This window comes from Columba livia, chromosome 2 (genome assembly GCF_036013475.1).
Source record: "Columba livia isolate bColLiv1 breed racing homer chromosome 2, bColLiv1.pat.W.v2, whole genome shotgun sequence".
NCBI lineage: Eukaryota > Metazoa > Chordata > Aves > Columbiformes > Columbidae > Columba > Columba livia.
Window position 1 is genome coordinate 103436878 of NC_088603.1, and position 19041 is coordinate 103455918.

Genomic DNA, 19041 nt, shown 5'->3' on the forward strand with positions numbered 1-19041 from the left:
GCAACATCAGCATTAATCTGTGTCCACAGGAAAATTATTTGATCCTAATTGTTTTGGTAATAAATGAAACTAAAATGAATAAAAGCTTTGTTTTCCCCTTTCAGAATAGTGATATTTAAATATTAATTCTTCATGAGTACATTTATGACTTCTGGCATCTTCTCTTTTATTTATAATGTAAAACTGCAGAAAAAGTATTTTCTGTCTTCTCCGTTTCTGGTACACGTCACTTCAAATCTGCAGAGTTAAAATGCAGTGAGGTTTTCTGTCTTTCAATATTCTTTCTCTGCAATTTATTATAGAACTAAAATAGCTTTGTTTTCAGATGAAGTTGATCTCTCTTTCTCCTGCTATCAGGTTTTTTGCACTTTTTAAACTCTACTAGATAGTATTTCTTCTTCCTTCCTTTGTGCTGTAATATGTAATTGTAAGCAAACTCGTATTTTATCTAGTTCCCATTGATGTGAAGTCCTGTGATCTGAAGGTACGCTGTGATACTGTGACACACAGTAACACACTGTTTCTCATGTGGTTATATTTCTGAATTGTTTGTTCAGTAAAATCAACAGGCACTTTTACTAACATTATTATCACTTATATGGTAAAGTGTAGATTTTTTTTTTTTCTCCTAACTGTTTAAATTACTGGGTAAAGGAAAACCAGTAAACTTACTGTAAAATTCTCTTCCTTGTATTTACCATATAATGCATCTTTCAGTTAAGCTTACATTTTGTTCCCTGTGGAGATGTTCATTGGAATTTTTCTTCCTTTATGCTGACCTGTCTTGTGAGTGGAGTAATTTCAGGAATCAGTAGTGGTGTGGGTGTTGGGTGGTTTTGATTTTTTTTTTTTCTTTGTGATCATAGCTACCATAATTGTCTTAAGTTCAGTATTAATACTGCGTGTCTTAAGACAATTATTTAAATCTGAACAGCAAAAGTTTGTTTTACAGTCATTGATTGTACCTGTCTTACTGAGCATTTAGTAATAGTGAGCTCTTAGCACATACTCATTGCCACAAGTGTTGAGAAATGAGTATTTTGCTGATTTATTAATGTAAGAGTATGATGGAATGAACTTGCATGTCTGTAGGTCATGACAGCTACAGCAAACCATTGTTGCAGATGTTGTGTTTAGCTATTACTGATATTTCTGAATATATCTGAAACTATAACTTAAATTTAAACCACATATTTTAATACTTACATTATAATTGAGAAATTTAAGTCAGCTTTCAAATGTTTTAAGCACAGAAATTTGGTTAAGGATTTGCAGGATAATTGTGAAGAGTGAAAAAGTGCTTTTTGGCCTTTTCAGGCATAGAATCTTCAAATTGGCTACTTTTTGCTGAAAATAAATGGAAGACATCACTTCTGTGAGATAAGAAAAAGAAAGCTTTCAAAAAGGCCCTGTGCCATTCTCTGCCATATGCTCACTCAGAGCAGGTCACTTAGGCTACAAATTGCATGAGCTGTGGTCATTGTCACTATGTATATAGTCACACACACACACACACGTGTATGTATTTTTTCCTCAAGTATATCAACAAGGATTCTACAGTGTCTAAGATCTACAAAATATAGAAAAAGTGACAAACAAATTAATGTTCAGTCATAACGGGCAGGAGAGTTTGGCTTTGAAAAAAAAATATTTTGAAGGATGCAAAATTTTTATGATAGTTAAATAAATCGTAAATTCAGTGGCGTTGTGTGAAATCTATTTGTGGTTTTAAATAGAAACATAGCCCAACAAGAAACTAAGCCAACAGTTGCACTAAATTGACTATTTGGAGGAAACTATCACCATACAGTTCCCTAGGTTGCCAGACAGTTTTGGTGTCCTGTGTTGTATGAGGTTGAAAATGTTTGGTCTGGTTCCAAATGTTCTACCTTCTTCATGAAACCTCTTTGCGGTCCCATGTTCAGGCATAAAACTGTACCAAGTATGAAAGTCACTAATAGACAGACTACCCTTGTTGTTAAGAGATACTGAGTCAGAAAGAGCAGTGAAAATGAATATTAGCCTAAAAACAAGTGGGGAAATTGCTATGGAGAAAAGTGCAGGTGGGTAAAGTGGATATTCATCTACTTACCTTTCAAAAGATGATGTAAAGAAGACCTCAAACAAAATAATCCAGGAAGAAAGCCCCTCTGGCTACACCAAAAATGCATATTAACAGGAATAAGTAATACATATGGAAGATCTATAACCTAGCTCTCTGGGTGGGGGAAATAATTGACTTTATTCTGAACTTCAAAGGAGTCCAGTAATCGGATTTACAGCTATAATAAATTTTATGTAGTACTATAGGGTTTAAAGAACTTAGGTCTTTTTTCAAGTGTATGATTGTTTTAATCTCTTCTATTGTGATTTTTGGCTGGTAGTTGTCTTCTGCAATTCAGAGCTATTGGTGGTTGAGGGCAGTTATTTTAGTAGAAGTGTACAGGAAAACCAAAATATCAGAATTTCATATTTGGAATAATCGCTTCTTCAAAATGGTGTTTTCTGGATATCATAATATAATATTATGTCTGTATTTGAATTTATCCTCTCATTTGTATTCCTAGGCAGTAGAAGAGTGACAATGGAAGTTCTTGAGTTGCTTGTTGAAGATATGTTCCTTATTGGTGATGCTATTTCTGAAAATGTTTGGGAAGATGATAGCCTTTTTGCATTGGAACTGGTAAGGTTCTTCAGGCTTTGATCAACATATTTAACAGTCTGCTTTTATAAGCCTCTGACATTTTCTGCAGTGATTCATATATGTATGTAATCTGCTGAGCTTCCCTTTTGAAAACCTTAAATAGTTTATTATTAGCTCTATCACTGGCACATTATTTTTATTTTAAATGTATGTTATTTTACCACATGATCCTTGAAATTTCACCTCAAGAAAATAAGCAATGAATTTTGTCTTGTAGGGAAAGGCCATTAAGCAGCCATTGAGAGAAACACACATAGTAGGGAAGGGGATCTGAGGAAAAAGTACTGGCTGTGAACGTTCGAGAGCAATTTGGTGTAAACGACACACTTTCTTTACTCTTTATAAGCTATCTGCTTAAAATTAAGGAGATAATTGTTTAGATTCAAGACTGGATTTGTAAGATACATAGTATCATTTCTTACACAGGACCTATAGATCCTTGCGCAGATTTTGTCTATCCTTAACTCTGTTGCTTAGCTGGGATGGAAAGAAGGTGTTTTTTGGCCCAGGAGAGATTCAAAGTACTAAGGTGCTGTTGACCAAAAAGTTTAAATTGCCGGAAATACGTAACTGAGCACAGTTGAGAGTTGTTATATACATGAAATATCAAATTGGTGAATAGCAGCTGAAATAGCCATGAGTTATTTCTTTTTTGGAGACAACTGAAAGCTGTAATGGCTTATACATGTAACAAACATACCAGAGGTGCACACTGAAACTTGTCTAAAAACTTTGGGTAAGTGTATTCTGAAATGCACATGACTTAAATTAGAATTAATTAAAATATTACTAAATATTTTTAGTAGCAATAATTATTAATTAAAATATTAATGTAAGTTTTTCCTGTTTTCCAATTTTCTCATGTACACTTCAGGGCAGTTTGATTCTGCCATGTCAAAAAGTTAGATTCTGTAGATTGCTGTAGCTTTTGGGGATCATGAGCTTTGAGACAGTCACCCCTCTCTTGGGGAGAAAAAAACTTTTTGAATGTGCTGTTGATTTGAGACTGCATGGTCTTTAAGAAGAGGCTCTTACTGCCCCTGCAAACTGTAGCAGGGCAGTGAGAAACTTACTTTTTCGAACTCCTGAAGATGAAAATAAATCCTTTTCATCTCACCCTGTAATAATGTGTGTTGATAGTTACTTTGAAGGGCTTATTTGATTTAGTCAATTGCTTCTTGTCATTTTCTTCAACTATTTTGAGTCAGATAAATAGTGCTTAATTGCTTAACAGTGATGATCAATTTCTGGAATTAATAAGCTAAATCTCACACATGCTATTACTGCCTTAATCATTATTCGGCATTCCTGGCAACTGAAATTATTTCTGTGTTTGTTCCTGTGTCCTTAAGTACAAACCTGGCTTTTTCAGGTGACCAAAACTAATCTTGTATTCTGCAGTGTCAATGAGCTGGATTCTCGAGTACATAGTCTGCAAAATGTGCTGCTGTTCCATTTGAGAATGAATAGGCATTAAAAATGTGATGTTCTCGAAGTGTGCATTGTGGGTTTTTTTAAAATTATTTTTATTTTAAGGTAAAGCTTTATTACTGGTTCAAATCAGCTCCTACTATTTCCATGTTAGAAGTGAACTTCAAAATAGTTAAAATTCCACAAATTCAGTAGAGTAGTGAGCAAGAATTAAGAGGGGGGTAAGGAAGGGGAGGGGTTAGGGTAACCAGCAATGGATAATTACTGACCATAGTATTCAGAACTGGAAGTGAAGGCAGAGTGAGGTCTAGAACTAATGCACAGTTCAGAGGACAAACAAAATGCCATGTATTTTGTATGATTTCTACATTTTAAAAATTATTTGGTATAATTGTGTTAATGATGCTATGAGTATAAATGCTGTAAAGATACGGTAATGTTTCAATTATTTCTAATGATTGTATTTCTGATTTTGTTTTCAGAAAGACAAATTGCTTCTGGTCTTGGGTTTGCTTGGAGAAACTATATTATATCACAAAACCAACATAAGTGCAGAGCAGCCTGAGGTGATGTTGGTGCATCACAGAATGGCATTTATCAGCGTTTCACTCTTTACTGTTAGGTTGCTGCAAATACTTCTCCCTGTAGAAAAGGTATGTCAGCACTGGTTTTAAGTCATTGTCTTTTGGTTTTGCATTTTAAGAGGGCAAAAGTGTCACCTTCCTCAGTGATTAGTACTGGGCAAATAGCCACTGGACAGAGAAATTAATCTGGTTTACATTGGCTGTTATACGGTCACATAAGGCAGCTTTGACTGTTCAGCAGTTATCGGTGCATTCTGCAGAATCTTCTGCAGATTTCAAGGCTCAAAAAATATTTCTAATATAGTTTTTAATCAGTTTTTGAAATCTGATTTTTTTTTTTTCCTCCTTAGTGTTTTTTTTCTGGAATGATGCATGGTTTGCAAAGCTATGCTGCCCCCTGCTTGTTTATAGTATGTGTGCATTAAGACTAAGTAAGACTGGAACTATATAATGTTTAAAATCATCACTCTTAATGTGATAGAACATAGTAAGCAATTATGCTTTATACATTGTAATGATTTTAATTACTCTTTTCTTCCAGTGTTCTTGTAAACAAGTTCTGTTGTGGGTTGGTTTTGCTGTTCTGTTCATTTCAGATGGGGGCATCTGATGTTTTGAAGGCTTTGTGGGATGGAAAGTGTTAGAAGATGTTTAAACCTGTGTGGGTTTACGTTTTTTTTTGAATCAGTTTTTATTGCAGTGTAGCTCTGTTTTAGACATTCTTTAATCTGAGTAGAAGACTGATTTTTCAGTTACAGGCTTTTTGTCACAAGTATTAAGTATTTTACTATCAATATGACTTTTTATAATATTTGTCTTTATGTTCTTATGTACATAATACAGAATTTCAGTTCTGTGTATGCCAAAAGTTGGAAAAAAGTTACTGCATTTGAGGTCAAAATTTTAGTTGAGGGACTACTGAACACTTGCAGTAACAAAACCAAGCAAAATAAGAAAAGACACAACAACCAAAACCAACAACAGCAGAAATCCCAGTTCTTAGTATGTGATATTACTATGTGGAAGTATAGACAACTTTTTATTGAATACAGAAATGTCGTCTGTGTGTTCTCTGCCATCTAGTGGTTAGACTGTAAATTGACCCTGGTCTTGGCTGGATCATACACAACTTTCGTGACTGGTTGCAGATCTGACTTTAGGACAGACATCTAATGAACTCTCACTTTTTAATTATGAAAAAAAAGTCTTAATATAAAAATTATTTTATATCTGTTTCTTTCTCTGATTTTTATGTAGCAGCAACAGTGATTGTACTTGTTGAATGACTTCAAGTGCTGTTGTTGGTTTTACTGTATTTTCAGGCTGTTATTCTGACAATTGTTTTCTTTTTCAAAGGCGAGTAAAGTTTTACAAAAGAGTTTGCTGAATGCTTTGTTTCTTCTCTCTCTGGACTTGTCTTTCTCCTTGGAATACCCAAGCATTCATGAATCCGTTGCAGCATATCTGGAGCAGATGAGTACTGAGAACTACAGTATTTATAAACAAGCTTCAGAAGCTGCATATTCGATTGAATGCACCTGTAGCTTTTTGACTGAAGTTCATAAGAAGGTGTGGAAATTTATCATATAAAATATTTTCTACAGGCAAATTTCTTTCCTCCACTTCCCTTTCTCTGTGGTAAAAACTATAGTCTAGCATGGATGAAGAAAATCTGTAAGCATGAGTATCCCATACTATGCAAAATGTAGTTAGTTTATATTTGTTTTCATTAATAGTACTGATGATGTTTATACAAATCTTAAGTAAAACCAAAGAAATAAACGCTTGGGGAGTGGAAGTAGGCACAAGAATTTTTATGGGCAATGAAGAAATCAGCAAATAATCTATTTAAATATATAGTGTGTATATATATATGTTGTCCAGTATTTAAATAGTTCAGAAAATTTTGATTCCCAGCTATTTGGCAATTATAGAATCACAGAACAGTTAGGGTTGGAAGGGACCTCTGGAGATCATCTAGTCCAACCCACCTGCTAAATCAGGCTCACCCAGAGCAGATTGCACAGGAATGTGTCAAGGCAGGTTTTGAATGTCTCCAGGTAAGAAGACTCCACAGCCTCTCTGGGCAGCTTGTTCCAGGGCTCTGGCAGACTCAAAGTAAAGTAATTTTCCCTCATATTCAGATGGAACCTCCTGTGCTTCAGTCTGTGCCCATTGCCCTTCATCCTATCATTGGGCATCACTGAAAAGAGTCTGGTGCCATCCTATTGACACCCGCCCTTGAGATATTTATAAACATTGATAATGTCCCCTCTCAGCCTTCTCCAGGCTGAACATACCCAGCTCTCTTAGTCTTTCCTCGTAAGAAAGGTACTCTAGACCCCTCATTATCTTTGTAGCGCACCGCTGGACTCCCTCCAGTAATTTCTCGTCCTTCTTAAACTGAGGAGCCCAGAACTGGACACAGTACTCCAGATGCGGCCTCACAAGGGCAGAGTAGAGGGGCAGGATAATCTTCCTTGACCTTAATGCCCCCCAGGATACTGTTGGCCTTCTTGACCACAAGAGCACATTGTTTACTTATGATCAACCTATTATCGACCAGAACTTCCAAGTCCTCCTCTGGAATTGTAGGTCTAATAAACAGCCACTTCTAGACTCTGAGATTTTTGTGTTTCACTTTGTTATGAAGACAACTAATATACTTTTGTTTATTAGTTAAAGAGATTCTAGCATGGTACTGAAATATGATTCTCCGTTATCTAAATGGACAAGTAATTGTGCAAAATACCTTTTCCATTGATGCTAAAATAAGTGAATAAAAGACAGCAATTTACATGTCGTGCTATCTTAAATCTGAGTTCATCTATCCTTTATGGAGGCAGGTTCTGAACTTAATAGAAGCAATACTTTGCTCATAAAATACTGTTTACAATTAAGTTAACTCCATCAAAGTTAAATGGCTCATGTTTAATGTATCTGGTAACCAAAACTATGAAGACATATATATTTAAAAAAAACAAAACTTGCTTTTTAATACTAATAGTGAATTGTAAATCTTTCATTATACTTTTCCCGCATAAAATTCATATTTATTTAAAAAACTAATGGCTTGATTAAAAGCATGAAGTATTCAAGCATGAGTATATTCTTCGACATTTTAGAAAGTGTTTTGAATAGTTATAGTGTTCATGCTGTGAAATGTTAGACATACATTATACCCATTGAGTTTAACAGAGTCTTATTTGGGTTCAGCAGCTGAAGAGTTTTCAGCTCCTAGGAGTAGGTTCTAAAATTTATTTGTTTGAAATCTATTGAATTTGTTAATCAGGTAAATTATAAACTTATCTGTGAAAGGCTGAACCAAACCCTAGTTCGTAGATGTATTAAATGATGTTAAATTCTGAAAGATTATGCAATAAAATTGTATACTTTAACTATTACTAATTCTTTCTCTTTGTTTTACTTGTCAGGGGGACGAGAATCTTCCTGAATTAGTAGAACTGGCAGATCAGGCTTTGAGTAGTCTACCCTACCATCAACATTTTCCCTTGCTTCATGAAAGCATTCGCATATGCTCAAATATGTGAGTACATTACTATTTAAAACTTGAGAAAATATAGTCTTTTTTTATGGACAAACTTTCTGAAGTAGAAGATAAACTTCTTTATCCCCTGTATTTGAACAGTTGCTTTCTTTTAGCCATTGAAAGGTCTCTTCTGAATAATTTGTGTCATTCTGTAGTGGATTTCCTGAAAATTGAATTTCAGGTGCTAAAAACCTAATGTTTTATTTTTTCTATGTATAAGCTTTTATGTAGTAGTATATCAAGTTACAACGTGATTTACAAAGAAACAGTCTTAAAACACTTTGACTTGTCTTTCAAAGTTTTTTAATTTAAAATTCCTTTGTTCCAAGTGTGTTTGTGTAGCCTACTTTTACTTTCAGAAATCCTAAAGGACTTATTGTAGATGCTGTATATTACAATATGGCATCTCATTTATTAAACAGCATGTTTTTATTGCTTTTTAGATTTTTCCATGTCTCTAGTTAGAGAATTTAAGTTACCCTGTGGTGTGTGGAAAAGTTCTTTATTGAACACTTAATTAGAAATATAAAATCTTAATTTTAGCCTGATTCAGAATTTGACATTAGGGATATTTTTTTTCAAAGGAAACTACATTTAAAATCTCTCTGTTTTTAAATTATGAAACATCAAAACACTTTTCAGTGTTCTAATGCTTTTTGAACTAATTATTGTTTGGCTACTCTTTCAGGCAGCAGGAAATTAACTTCAAGTTTTTAAATAACATCAGTTCGCTTTGTGATAGTCAGATGGACTTCTACAAGCATAGATTTATTTTTTTTATTTATTTTTTTTTTATCGTATACTGTGATCTAAGGAACCTATTGAAGCTCAATAGAATTTTACTTTTTCAGATGAACAGAAATGTTTTTCAGGGTCCTAATTTTGATGAGAGAATTTTGAAAAGCTATGGTCTTTGATTACGTTCATGTAGAAAAAGACAAATTTACAAATGCTGAGACTATGATGTTAGTAAATATATTTTGATCTCTGAGCTTTTGTCTCTCAAGTAATTTTGCAGGATATATACCTTTTCAGGAAGTATTTTTCAGTGATTATCCTGAAATTTAATAGGAAAATTTTTGTGGACACATTTGGGTACTGTAAAATAAATGATAGCTAAATGAATTATGTTTCATTTTTAGTTGGAAGTCTGCTGAGGCGAAGTCATTGCTCCAGGCTGAGAGCCAGAAGGTGCTTCTCTGTCTGTTGTCTCATCCTTCGCTGAAAATAAAAACTGAAGCTTATCACTGCTGCTTGGAAATAGTTAAGGTTAGAACTAATGCTTAATGCTCTTGGTATTGTGCTAAATAATGCATATTATATTCTTTCCTCATTAAAAGCATTTTTAATGCAAATTCTGTTTACTGTGTTGCATGCTGTGAAATCTGAATAGGCCTGGACTTGCAGTTTGCTGTTATATTTTTGGTATTAAGTCTACCTGGTTAGGTTACTTCAGGTACTGCACTTCAGAATGACAGGATCTCTAGTGGGGGGTGAAAACGGTGACTCACAATTTTACTTCTTAAAACAGTTCGTAATAATGGTGGTGACTTTGGTTTTTTTATTGCGGTTATACAGAAATATTTCTGTTTAATTTTGTTTTTGAAAATAATTCAAGTGTTCAGTTTTGCTTGTCTGCTGAAGTGAGGTTGATAGAATCACAGAGTTGTTTGGGTTAGGACCTTTAAAGATGATCTAGACCAACTTCCCCTTTTCTCTATATCAGTTTGGTCAGAGCCTAACCCAAGCTGACCTTAAATGTTTCCGGGGATGGGGCATCTGCCACCTCTCTGGGTAACCTGTGCCAGTATTTCACCACCCTCATTATAAGAATTTCTTCCTTGTATCTTGTCTGAATCTCTCCTCTTTTAGTTTAAAACCATCACCCCTTGTTCTGTCGCAACAGGCCCTGATAGAAAGTCTGTCTCCATGTTTCTTATAGTCCCCTTTTAAGTAAGCAAAGGCTGCGGTGTGGTCTCCCCAGGGCCTTCTCCAGGCTGAACAACCCCAACTCTGTCTTTCTTCACAGGAGAGGTGTTCCATCCCTCTGATCATCTTGGTGTCCTCCTCTGGACCCTCTCCAACGGGTCCATGACTTCCCTGTGCTGAGGGCTCCAGAGCTGGACACAGGACTCCAGGTGGGGTCTCACAAGAGCAGAGTAAAGGGGCAGAATCATCTCCTCTGACCTGCTGGCCATGCTGCTTTTAATGCAGCCTGGGTTACGATTGGCCTTCCGAGCTGCAAGTGCACATTGCCGGCTCACCTCCAATCTTGTCAACCGGTATCCCCAAGTCTTTCTCCTCAGGGCTGCTCTCAATCCCATCATTCCCCAGCCTGTACTGACAGTGGGAGTTGATCTGACGCAGGTGCAGGATCTTGCACTTGGCCTTGTTGAACTTCGTGAGGTTTACACGGACGTGCATTCCTCAAGGACAGGTTCTATTCCCTTTATAGCAATTTTTCACTTCCCTTTAATTTTTTGTTCTTTTCAAACAATAACAAATTAATAAAATACCAACACTTTCAGAATAAATATTTTTACCTAGGTTACACTTTAATTGCTTAGACCTTAGAAAAACTGTGAAAGAAAAATACCTCTTTTTTCCTATGTGTAAAAGCTTGGGTTTAAGAACATGTAAGTCCTTTTATGTACTTGTTTTAGAACCTTAATTTGTTGTTTTGGTGGGGGGGTTGTTTTAATTTTGTTTAATATGGATATTTTGTCCCTGCTTTATTTTTTTTATAAAGGTAGCCCAAGGGATAAAGAATGTGAGCTTCCTGAAAGTATGACTGTACTCTGTATTAAGAATGGCAGTGTCCTATTCATCAGGACATTTTAGTTATTCAGTAATATTGACTCACAAAATAAAAATAACTTTTCTATTTTGACATAATTTTCTATCATAATTCTTATTTTCTGTAATGGACATCAGCTAAACTTATTGCCCTTATAGCACAATTCATTTATGTACAAAGATGCTAGAGATAGGGGGTTTTTGTGACACTTGTTTTTTTTTGTGAGATTTTTACCTGCCTCTTTCAGATTTTGCTTATTTTAATGTAACATCAAAAAATATATGAAGCGTGTGTATTTTTTTTATTTCACTATTATTTAAAATAGAAACAAAATTATTTCGTGTTTCTTAGTCCTGTGTAGGAAAAGGAATTTTCAGTCAGTGATCTATTAAGATGATGTTTCTTCTAGGGCTATAATGTTTAGCTTTCAGACCTGTAGTCTTCCAAACTGCATGGAAAAAGCCTTTCATGAGATGACAGCTTCAGGCAGTTTATAAAACAAGATGTAGTAGTGGAGACTATCTTGAATTTTAAAACTAACCAACTTTATTTTTACTGAAGGACTCTTTAGGTATTCATAACGTTGCTCAGCCTGTGTCTTCGGTCTGCCATGGAGTGCATTTTCTTCTTCATCCAAAAGTTTTGTATGAAATCTGTACTTTTGGCCTTCAGGAAGATAAGAATGAGGTACTGTGTTTAGTAGCTATATTTATAAGTTGTTGTGCATGGAAAGTAAGTGTTGATATTCTTCATGGTGGTCTGAGGCTTACTTGAAGTTTTGACTACATAGGGTTTCTTGTATATAGAAAAGCTATGCAAACAGTGAAGTTGTAGTAAACGGAGAGTTTATTTTGTGACGAATTCAGAGACAAAATAATGCGTATGATGCTATTAAATGTAACAAAGACGAATGAAAAATGAAAAGCTATGTTTTTTAATATATTCCTGTAATATATTCAGCCCTAATAAAATGTGCAGAATGTGAAATGACCATGTGACAGGCTTTAAGTCTTTTTTCCTCCCATATCTTCAGAAGCGTATTGTAAAGACTGGGAATGAAATGCCCCTGAAATGTAGGATCAGGAAAGAATAGAAACAATTTGTTTTACCTGCAGGATAGAGGGGCCAACAGGCGTATAAGCTGAAGTAATGATTTATTTTATAATATTTTAGAAAAGACAAACCAGAGTTCGAAGGGGAAAATGACTGGATGCTATCTGGGCAGAACTATTATATTGTGTGTTTTCTCTGAGAGGGTTTTCTAACAACTTTATGCTTAGTGTGAATGGCAATTTAAAAGTAGCATTCTGCAGGGGCAGTATTTTGTCTGTAGATCCTCTGTCTTTGAGATATTTTTGTATAACATTTCCAATTACAGCACTGACAAACTGACCCAGACACACTGGCTGTTGCATTAGTTTCTTTTTTTTCTTGTTGAGCAGGTGAACTGCACAGCCAAGGCTATTCTGATGCATCTATTGCAGGGGCGATTAGTAATGGCATCGTTGACTTGGAACAAGTTTATTGAGGCCCTCTGCCCCATCATTCCTGTTTTACAGGTACTTCTAAGTGCTTTAATTTGAATTTTATGTATGAAATCGTGTAAGCAGCAACACTGTCATGTTAAATGACAAACCAAATACTCACCAAAGTAGCAGGTGGAAACTAGATTAACAGTAATATACCTACAGACTTGATTTGTCAGATCTCAAATGGAGAAATGTTTTATAGGGGTCCTAATTGCCAAAGTTACTACTTTGTAGACAAATTTTAGCCTGGTATGATGAGAACATGAAACTTTGAAATGTAGTAGAAATCAGCAAGTATCGACTGAGACTTCAGTGGTTTAAAGATAAAAGTGTATAATCCAAGCATAGATTAAAACATTGTATACTTTTTAAAATCGATTAATAATTAGAATGTCCCCCATATCTTAAATTTGAAAACTGTAACTCATCTTTGATGATTATATAGTTTTCTGTATGCACTCAACAAATAGCGATAGGTGTAAGCTGTGTTTTCTGTATATTTTGATGTTTGCTTTTATTTTGTTTGTTTCCTGTAATCTAGAAGGATCAACAGTCAGTAGTATACTTAGACCTTAGTTTTCATACCTGTAATAGTGCATGAATTTTCTTCTTGTTATCTTTGGTCTTGGCTTGATGTAATGGGAACTTCTGCCTTTCTCAATCTGATTTTTAGCCTAATTGTTCCATCCAAATTCTTTATTGTTTCTTTTCTCTAGTGCTTGAAATTTTTCTTCTGTGATAAGCCTATAGTCTTCCAGATTAGATATTTTACTGCACCTGTCTGATGTGTTTTTCCTGATGTCTGCTTTTTTGCCTTTTCTAGCTTTGATTTAACTTAGCTAATACATCCAAGTACACTTTTTGTCTTTTTCTCTTCATAATTATATCTACTTATTCGTATCGCTGCTATATAGTCATTTGTTGTGTGCACCTCAGTATTGCCATAAGTTGAAAAACTGCTTATGTAACTTAAGCCTTAACATAAACTGCACAAAAATCAAGGCAGAAATGGGGAGAAACTGCAAATAAGATGGACCATGACATAGAACTGACCTTACAGAGCAGCATCATGTTAACGGATTGAAGGGTAAAGTTTCAGGTTAAAGTACATCTGGGCCATGAAAAACCTCTTTAGTTTGATTTAGATATACAAATTACCCTTTATTAATTTTTTAAATTGTTTTTGTGCAGAAATTTTGCTCCTTTCGCACCCTCCCTTTGCCCCTGAAAGTGGAATTACCTTCTCTACTTTGCTTTTTTAGTAAGCAGATGTTTTTAATTTTGGAAACCTTTTGTTTGTTTGTTTTAGGGTTATGCTGACACAAAAGATACACTAGGTAAGTGTATCTTCACTTTGAGTGAAACAACCTCTGACAAAGGAGAGGGTGTTCTCCCTAGAACTACTAGACTACGGGCTGCTCTGCGTCTTCTTTTCTCAAAAAAGCAGTTGTAAGTAATGCCCTGTATAATTTAAAAACATTTTCTAATGTTGATGAAAAAAGTGTTTACTCTAAAAAAAAAATTGGTTCTTATGCAATCACTTGATTAGAAGGGTAGATTAATCAATATTGAGTTAAGTACTTCCCTCTCCCACTGTATTAATTTTATAAACTAATTAGTTTTTAACTCTACAGCTAAAGTTGTCCAGTATGAGGACTTTATTTTTTTTTTTATTTTTATTTATTTTTTTTTTTTATACTTACTCCTTTAGGGTTCGTTCTGTAGCGCTTAAACATTTAACGTTCCATCTTTTGAATGAAGAAGGGGCAAACCTGAAACGTCCTCATCTGCATGGTAGTGTGCTTTCCAGCATTTCAAACTTATTTGTTATAGAAAGAGCTATTGAGCTAAAATTGGATGGTAAAACAGAGCCTATATTTAAGGTGAGTGAACTCTGTTTATATGTTGTGCCATTGATCAGCTCTTCTACCTGCCCAGTCACTGAAGTTATCATTTTTAAAGGCTGCAATATTTCATACAAATTGGCTTATTCTTTTCATGTGAACTTAAACAGTAGTTATTATGCTACCATATGCAACAATAAGGAAAGAATGCCTTCTTTATTCTTGTTGTGTGGTTGTGGTTTTTTTTGTTTGTTTGGTTGGTTTGTTTTGGTTTGTGGTTTTTTTTGTGGGTTTTTTTTTTTCTTTCTTTCTTTCTGCAGATAAGTTAACAGTAAGACTTGAGTGTGAAGAGCACAGTCCTGCTCTTTTTACAACAATTTCACTGTGCATGGGTAGAGTCTGATTTTTCTCACACAGTGCTTTTTTTTCCCCTCACAAAATCAATTTTTACTGAAAAAAGCACAAGTAATTTTTAGTGTGAAATATTCTAAAACAGATTACAAATGTATGTCCGTGTTTTCCTAATATTGCTGCTTTGGCAAAGTGAAAAATCACAAGTACGTGACCTATGGGAAAACTTGTCTCTCTCTTGGTTTTCTTTTTTTTTTTTTTTTTTCTTACCTTTTCCCCTCCATTCTTCTTCCTCATTTAACCTCAACACTTTCAGATTAACAACAATGCTAAAAAATGCTAAGGTGTTTGGTCTCTGAAAAAAATATTCTGACCACTCACTGTACATTTGTTGTATACTCTTCCCCTACATCCTTCAAAAAGTTAGGATCTGAAATTTATTTGGATATGTTGCATTATTTAGATTTCTCTAACTCAGTTGCCATTAAAATGTCGGTCGCCTTCACAGACCTAGAAGCATATTCCAGTATTTCTGAATAGCGTTAAACTTCCTGTAGTCCTGCATAAATTAAATATTATTTGCTAGAAATCCGCTTCTGTTGTGCGCTAGAAACTATTGCCTTGCTATATTCCACAGGTATTATTAGAGATTTGCTGCAAAAAGACTATAACCATATATTTTCTTCTTATATGCATGTGTGATCTAATAAAATGCATTCTACTAAGGAATTTAGATATTTTTATTTTCTACTTTCTATTAGGAAATTTGGCTGGTTACCTCGTTTCTTAATAGCATACTGGATGTGTATCTAATATAGTTTTACTTCTAGGCAGAAACTGTTGAAAAGCTATATGATGTCTTCACTTCTGATGCTGTTGACCTAGTTTTACGGAAGTCTGCAGCTGACCAGCTAGCTATCATTTTAGAAGGTAAAATTCTTTAGAGAATTTATATCCATGTGCTGATCATTGTGTGACCTTGCAATTTTGGCAGGTTTTCTGTATTTTTCTGCTAAGTGTACTCTTTGCAGTTTTTATCTATATTGTTGGACCAGAATTTTAAGACTATTGTGGATAATGTGCCAATTCAAATAAAAAAAGTTATTTGTTGTTGTTCCCTCAAGAATAAGAAACAATGGTCTTACTATATAGAAAAACAGTTCCCTTGGGTAATAGAGGAATAAGCTGAATTCTGTAAGCTCTTTAAGAGTTTTCTTTCTGCTTTTCCTTTGGAGTGTTCGTCAATTTGTTGACCTGTCTCAAAACTAATTTTATGCTTAGTGAATGAATTTCTTCCTCCATTTTGAGTTGGCCTGTGTAGTAATTGCAGTTAAAATGGATTGAAATGTCATTTGTATGAATTAAGGTTCAGTAAACTCAAGCTAAGCTTCCATGATTATACCCTCTTTTGCTATCAAGAGCTTTTGCTATCAGATTCCCTGTGACATTTCATCTAATATGCTTGCTGGGAAAATGTTCCTCATTTTGCTCTTTATAATCAGTCACTTAAATCCTAACTTTCACAGGTGGTTTTTTTTTGATAATTATGTTGTTCACATGTGGAAAAATTATGAATTCTGGTAAAGAAGATCTGATTGAATTAAGATGCAAGTAAGCAATCTTGCATAGAGCATTATTGACTTGGTGAAGGGTCATAACTGTAGAGTTTAAAACCTGCATGTTTGTATTCTACCTACTCAAACTCTTGAGTCAAGTATGTTTTCCTTCAAGGAACTCGAATCCTAATGACAGAAAATGTGTTTTTCACCATGGGAAAGTGAGGTCTTAGATAATATTAAAATTTACATTTTTCTTGTAACTAAAATGAGTACAAAATTGAGGAAATATCTACATTGTCTTGTAAAATACATTTAGTTATGGCTGCCAAAGTTTTCTGATGTCAAAAGATAACGTAAGATGTAGCATAGGATGAAATTGTAAAGGAAAAAATGCAGCTTTATTGGGACAAATTCCATATGAAGAATCATGTCATAATTATTAAAACAAACAAAAAAACCAGCAACACAACAACAAACCAAACCAACCCAAATAACATATTTTTTTTGTTTTTGTTGAATATTCTTAAACCAGATGCTCTGAAGGATGAGATCAGTGGAAAATACTCTAGTGGTGGTTGAGGATTTGTAAATACTATTTTTAGTTTCGTATTAAACTGTTGAAGACTTTTAAAATATTACAAGTGAAATCCACTTTTGACTGAAATTGAATTGCACTGGGGCTCACAGTAATCATGGAATATAAAGTTCTTATGGAAAGTATGTAGGATATTTCTTAGGGAAATTATGTAAGATACTTAAGAGTCTACTGTTCAGGAGGCTACTGTAGTCAAATAACAAGGCTTGTGGAGAGTTGCCTTGGTAAAGCCAGAGCTGTACTTGTTTTGTTGATCGGCAATTTTGGAAACTTGTTCTCAACAGCAAGAGTTTGTGATCTTGCGGAAAGAAGTTCAATATTAAACTGGTGCAGAACCAGTGATTCTTACTCTCTTTTGGTTTTTCCTACAGATATCAAAATGCACGGCATTGTGAAAAAGTTGGGTGTGATAGAAAAGATTTTGGCTTACCTTCATGAATGTATAAGTGTGGATGGCAAGGTAAAAACTATTGTTCTAGGTTTCTCTGCTATAGATGATGGAATGTATTCCTTCTTAGCATGACTGATTATATTAAGCATCTCATAACAGATTATCCTAATGATTTTCTGTATTTAATCTTTTTCTCTGTTCCTGCAGCTTATGGAATCCATTGTGTTACCATGTCTAACACTGTTACGCAAACTTGTATATGCTGATCCAGTTGTTCGTCTATCCCTAGCACAGCAATCATCTTTATTGCTCTTGTTATTCAGAGGTAAAGATTCTTTTTTTTATTTAATTACATTTGTGGGAAAAAAAAAGTGTGAAATATGGTTAGCTGTTCAAGCAAAAGCCTTTTTAGAACTTTGGATCACATCAGGGTCTCTTATAGCTAGAACATAGTGTGCTAGTGTTACCCATGCTGTGGCATCTTTTGAAGATGGTGGCAAAATGACTGTGAGAATCAGTTGTTTTTAATTAGTGTCCTTCTGTGTGTATTATTAAATGTCAGTGTTTTCCTAACACACTTTTAAATATCTTTATTTTATTCAGTTTCCCTGATATTCCAAAATGATCGTGCTGTTTTAACTGAAACTACAGTATTGCTTTGTCTTCTGTTGTTTGATGAAGTAGCAAGAACCGAAACATGGTATGAAGAAACAATTACATAATGGCATATTAACTAGTAAAAATTTAAGGCTTTAATGAAAAAAAGTTTATTATATATATATATATATTCTCCAAAGAAATTATGCCCCAGCCTTTTAAATATCCAAAATTGCATATTTGTAGGCCAAGCAAATTGTTTCACTATTTGAATTGCATGCTGTATAGGTCTACATGGCATATTTTTGCAGTATAAATACTTTGTACCTCAGTGTTAATTTTAAGTTCTCTTGAATTTTCGAAAAACCCTGATCGGTCTGGAATCTGTCTTTTCCGTAAATGGAAACTACAAATCAAATAGTTAACTGTAGTTGTGTTTAATGTAATTAGAATTCTCCTATTTACTTTGGCTTTTAAGTGTAGCAGTAATCCTTAACTAACATACCTCAGTTTATGATATTTTATTATTTGAAATTTGCAAATACTTCAAAAAAATATGCTTTTAGAATTCACACACATGAAATATACTGAAAAGAATTATAATTTTTTTTTTTTCTCTAATAGAAAAAAAAGAAAGAAAGCATGTGCTTTGGTATGGTATCTTTAATTTTTATGTGCAGTACATCTGCACCAAGTATTCTGTATGTGTGTGATATAAGAACTATCTTAATATTGTATAAGCATGAAGAAACATTTATTAATACAACTTATTCATCAGTGGGTTACTAAAGAGCTAGCTGGAGGAATAAATGCAGCTATATCTGAATACTAAAGAAATGATAAGTGTAGCATTAGTAGAAAATTAAAGTTTAAAATAGGGAATAATAATTATAGCTTAATCTCTTGCAGGGCTGATGATATAATCATTAATGATACTGGCCTACCAGCGTTTAGTTTACCTGTTGCTGTTGTTAGAAGGTATGTATAGGTGGGTTGTGAGTTTTGTTGTGGTAGGTTTTTTTGGTCGTTGTTGTTGTGTGTGTTTTGTTTTGTTTTTGGTTTTTTTACCATTAACTTTGTTTCTTTCCATTTGCTTTCCTTCCTGAAGT

At 34.2% G+C, this 19041-nt stretch overlaps 1 protein-coding gene across 2 annotated transcripts in view; it reads left to right on the plus strand.

Moving 5' to 3' along the window:
* Positions 1-19041, plus strand: part of RTTN (rotatin) — a 78608-nt gene that overhangs the window by 11492 nt on the left and 48075 nt on the right. The window contains exons 10-23 of one of the 2 annotated variants that reach the window (XM_021291395.2): positions 2568-2683; positions 4618-4788; positions 6076-6288; positions 8154-8266; positions 9412-9538; positions 11628-11753; positions 12509-12625; positions 13905-14044; positions 14307-14478; positions 15621-15720; positions 17316-17404; positions 17543-17660; positions 17939-18035; positions 18842-18910. In XM_021291395.2, the coding sequence (XP_021147070.2) occupies positions 2568-2683; positions 4618-4788; positions 6076-6288; positions 8154-8266; positions 9412-9538; positions 11628-11753; positions 12509-12625; positions 13905-14044; positions 14307-14478; positions 15621-15720; positions 17316-17404; positions 17543-17660; positions 17939-18035; positions 18842-18910 (1768 nt within the window). Of the gene's footprint in view, positions 1-2567; positions 2684-4617; positions 4789-6075; positions 6289-8153; positions 8267-9411; positions 9539-11627; positions 11754-12508; positions 12626-13904; positions 14045-14306; positions 14479-15620; positions 15721-17315; positions 17405-17542; positions 17661-17938; positions 18036-18841; positions 18911-19041 lie in introns of those variants that run through there. The other variant, XM_021291399.2, reaches the window with a different exon arrangement.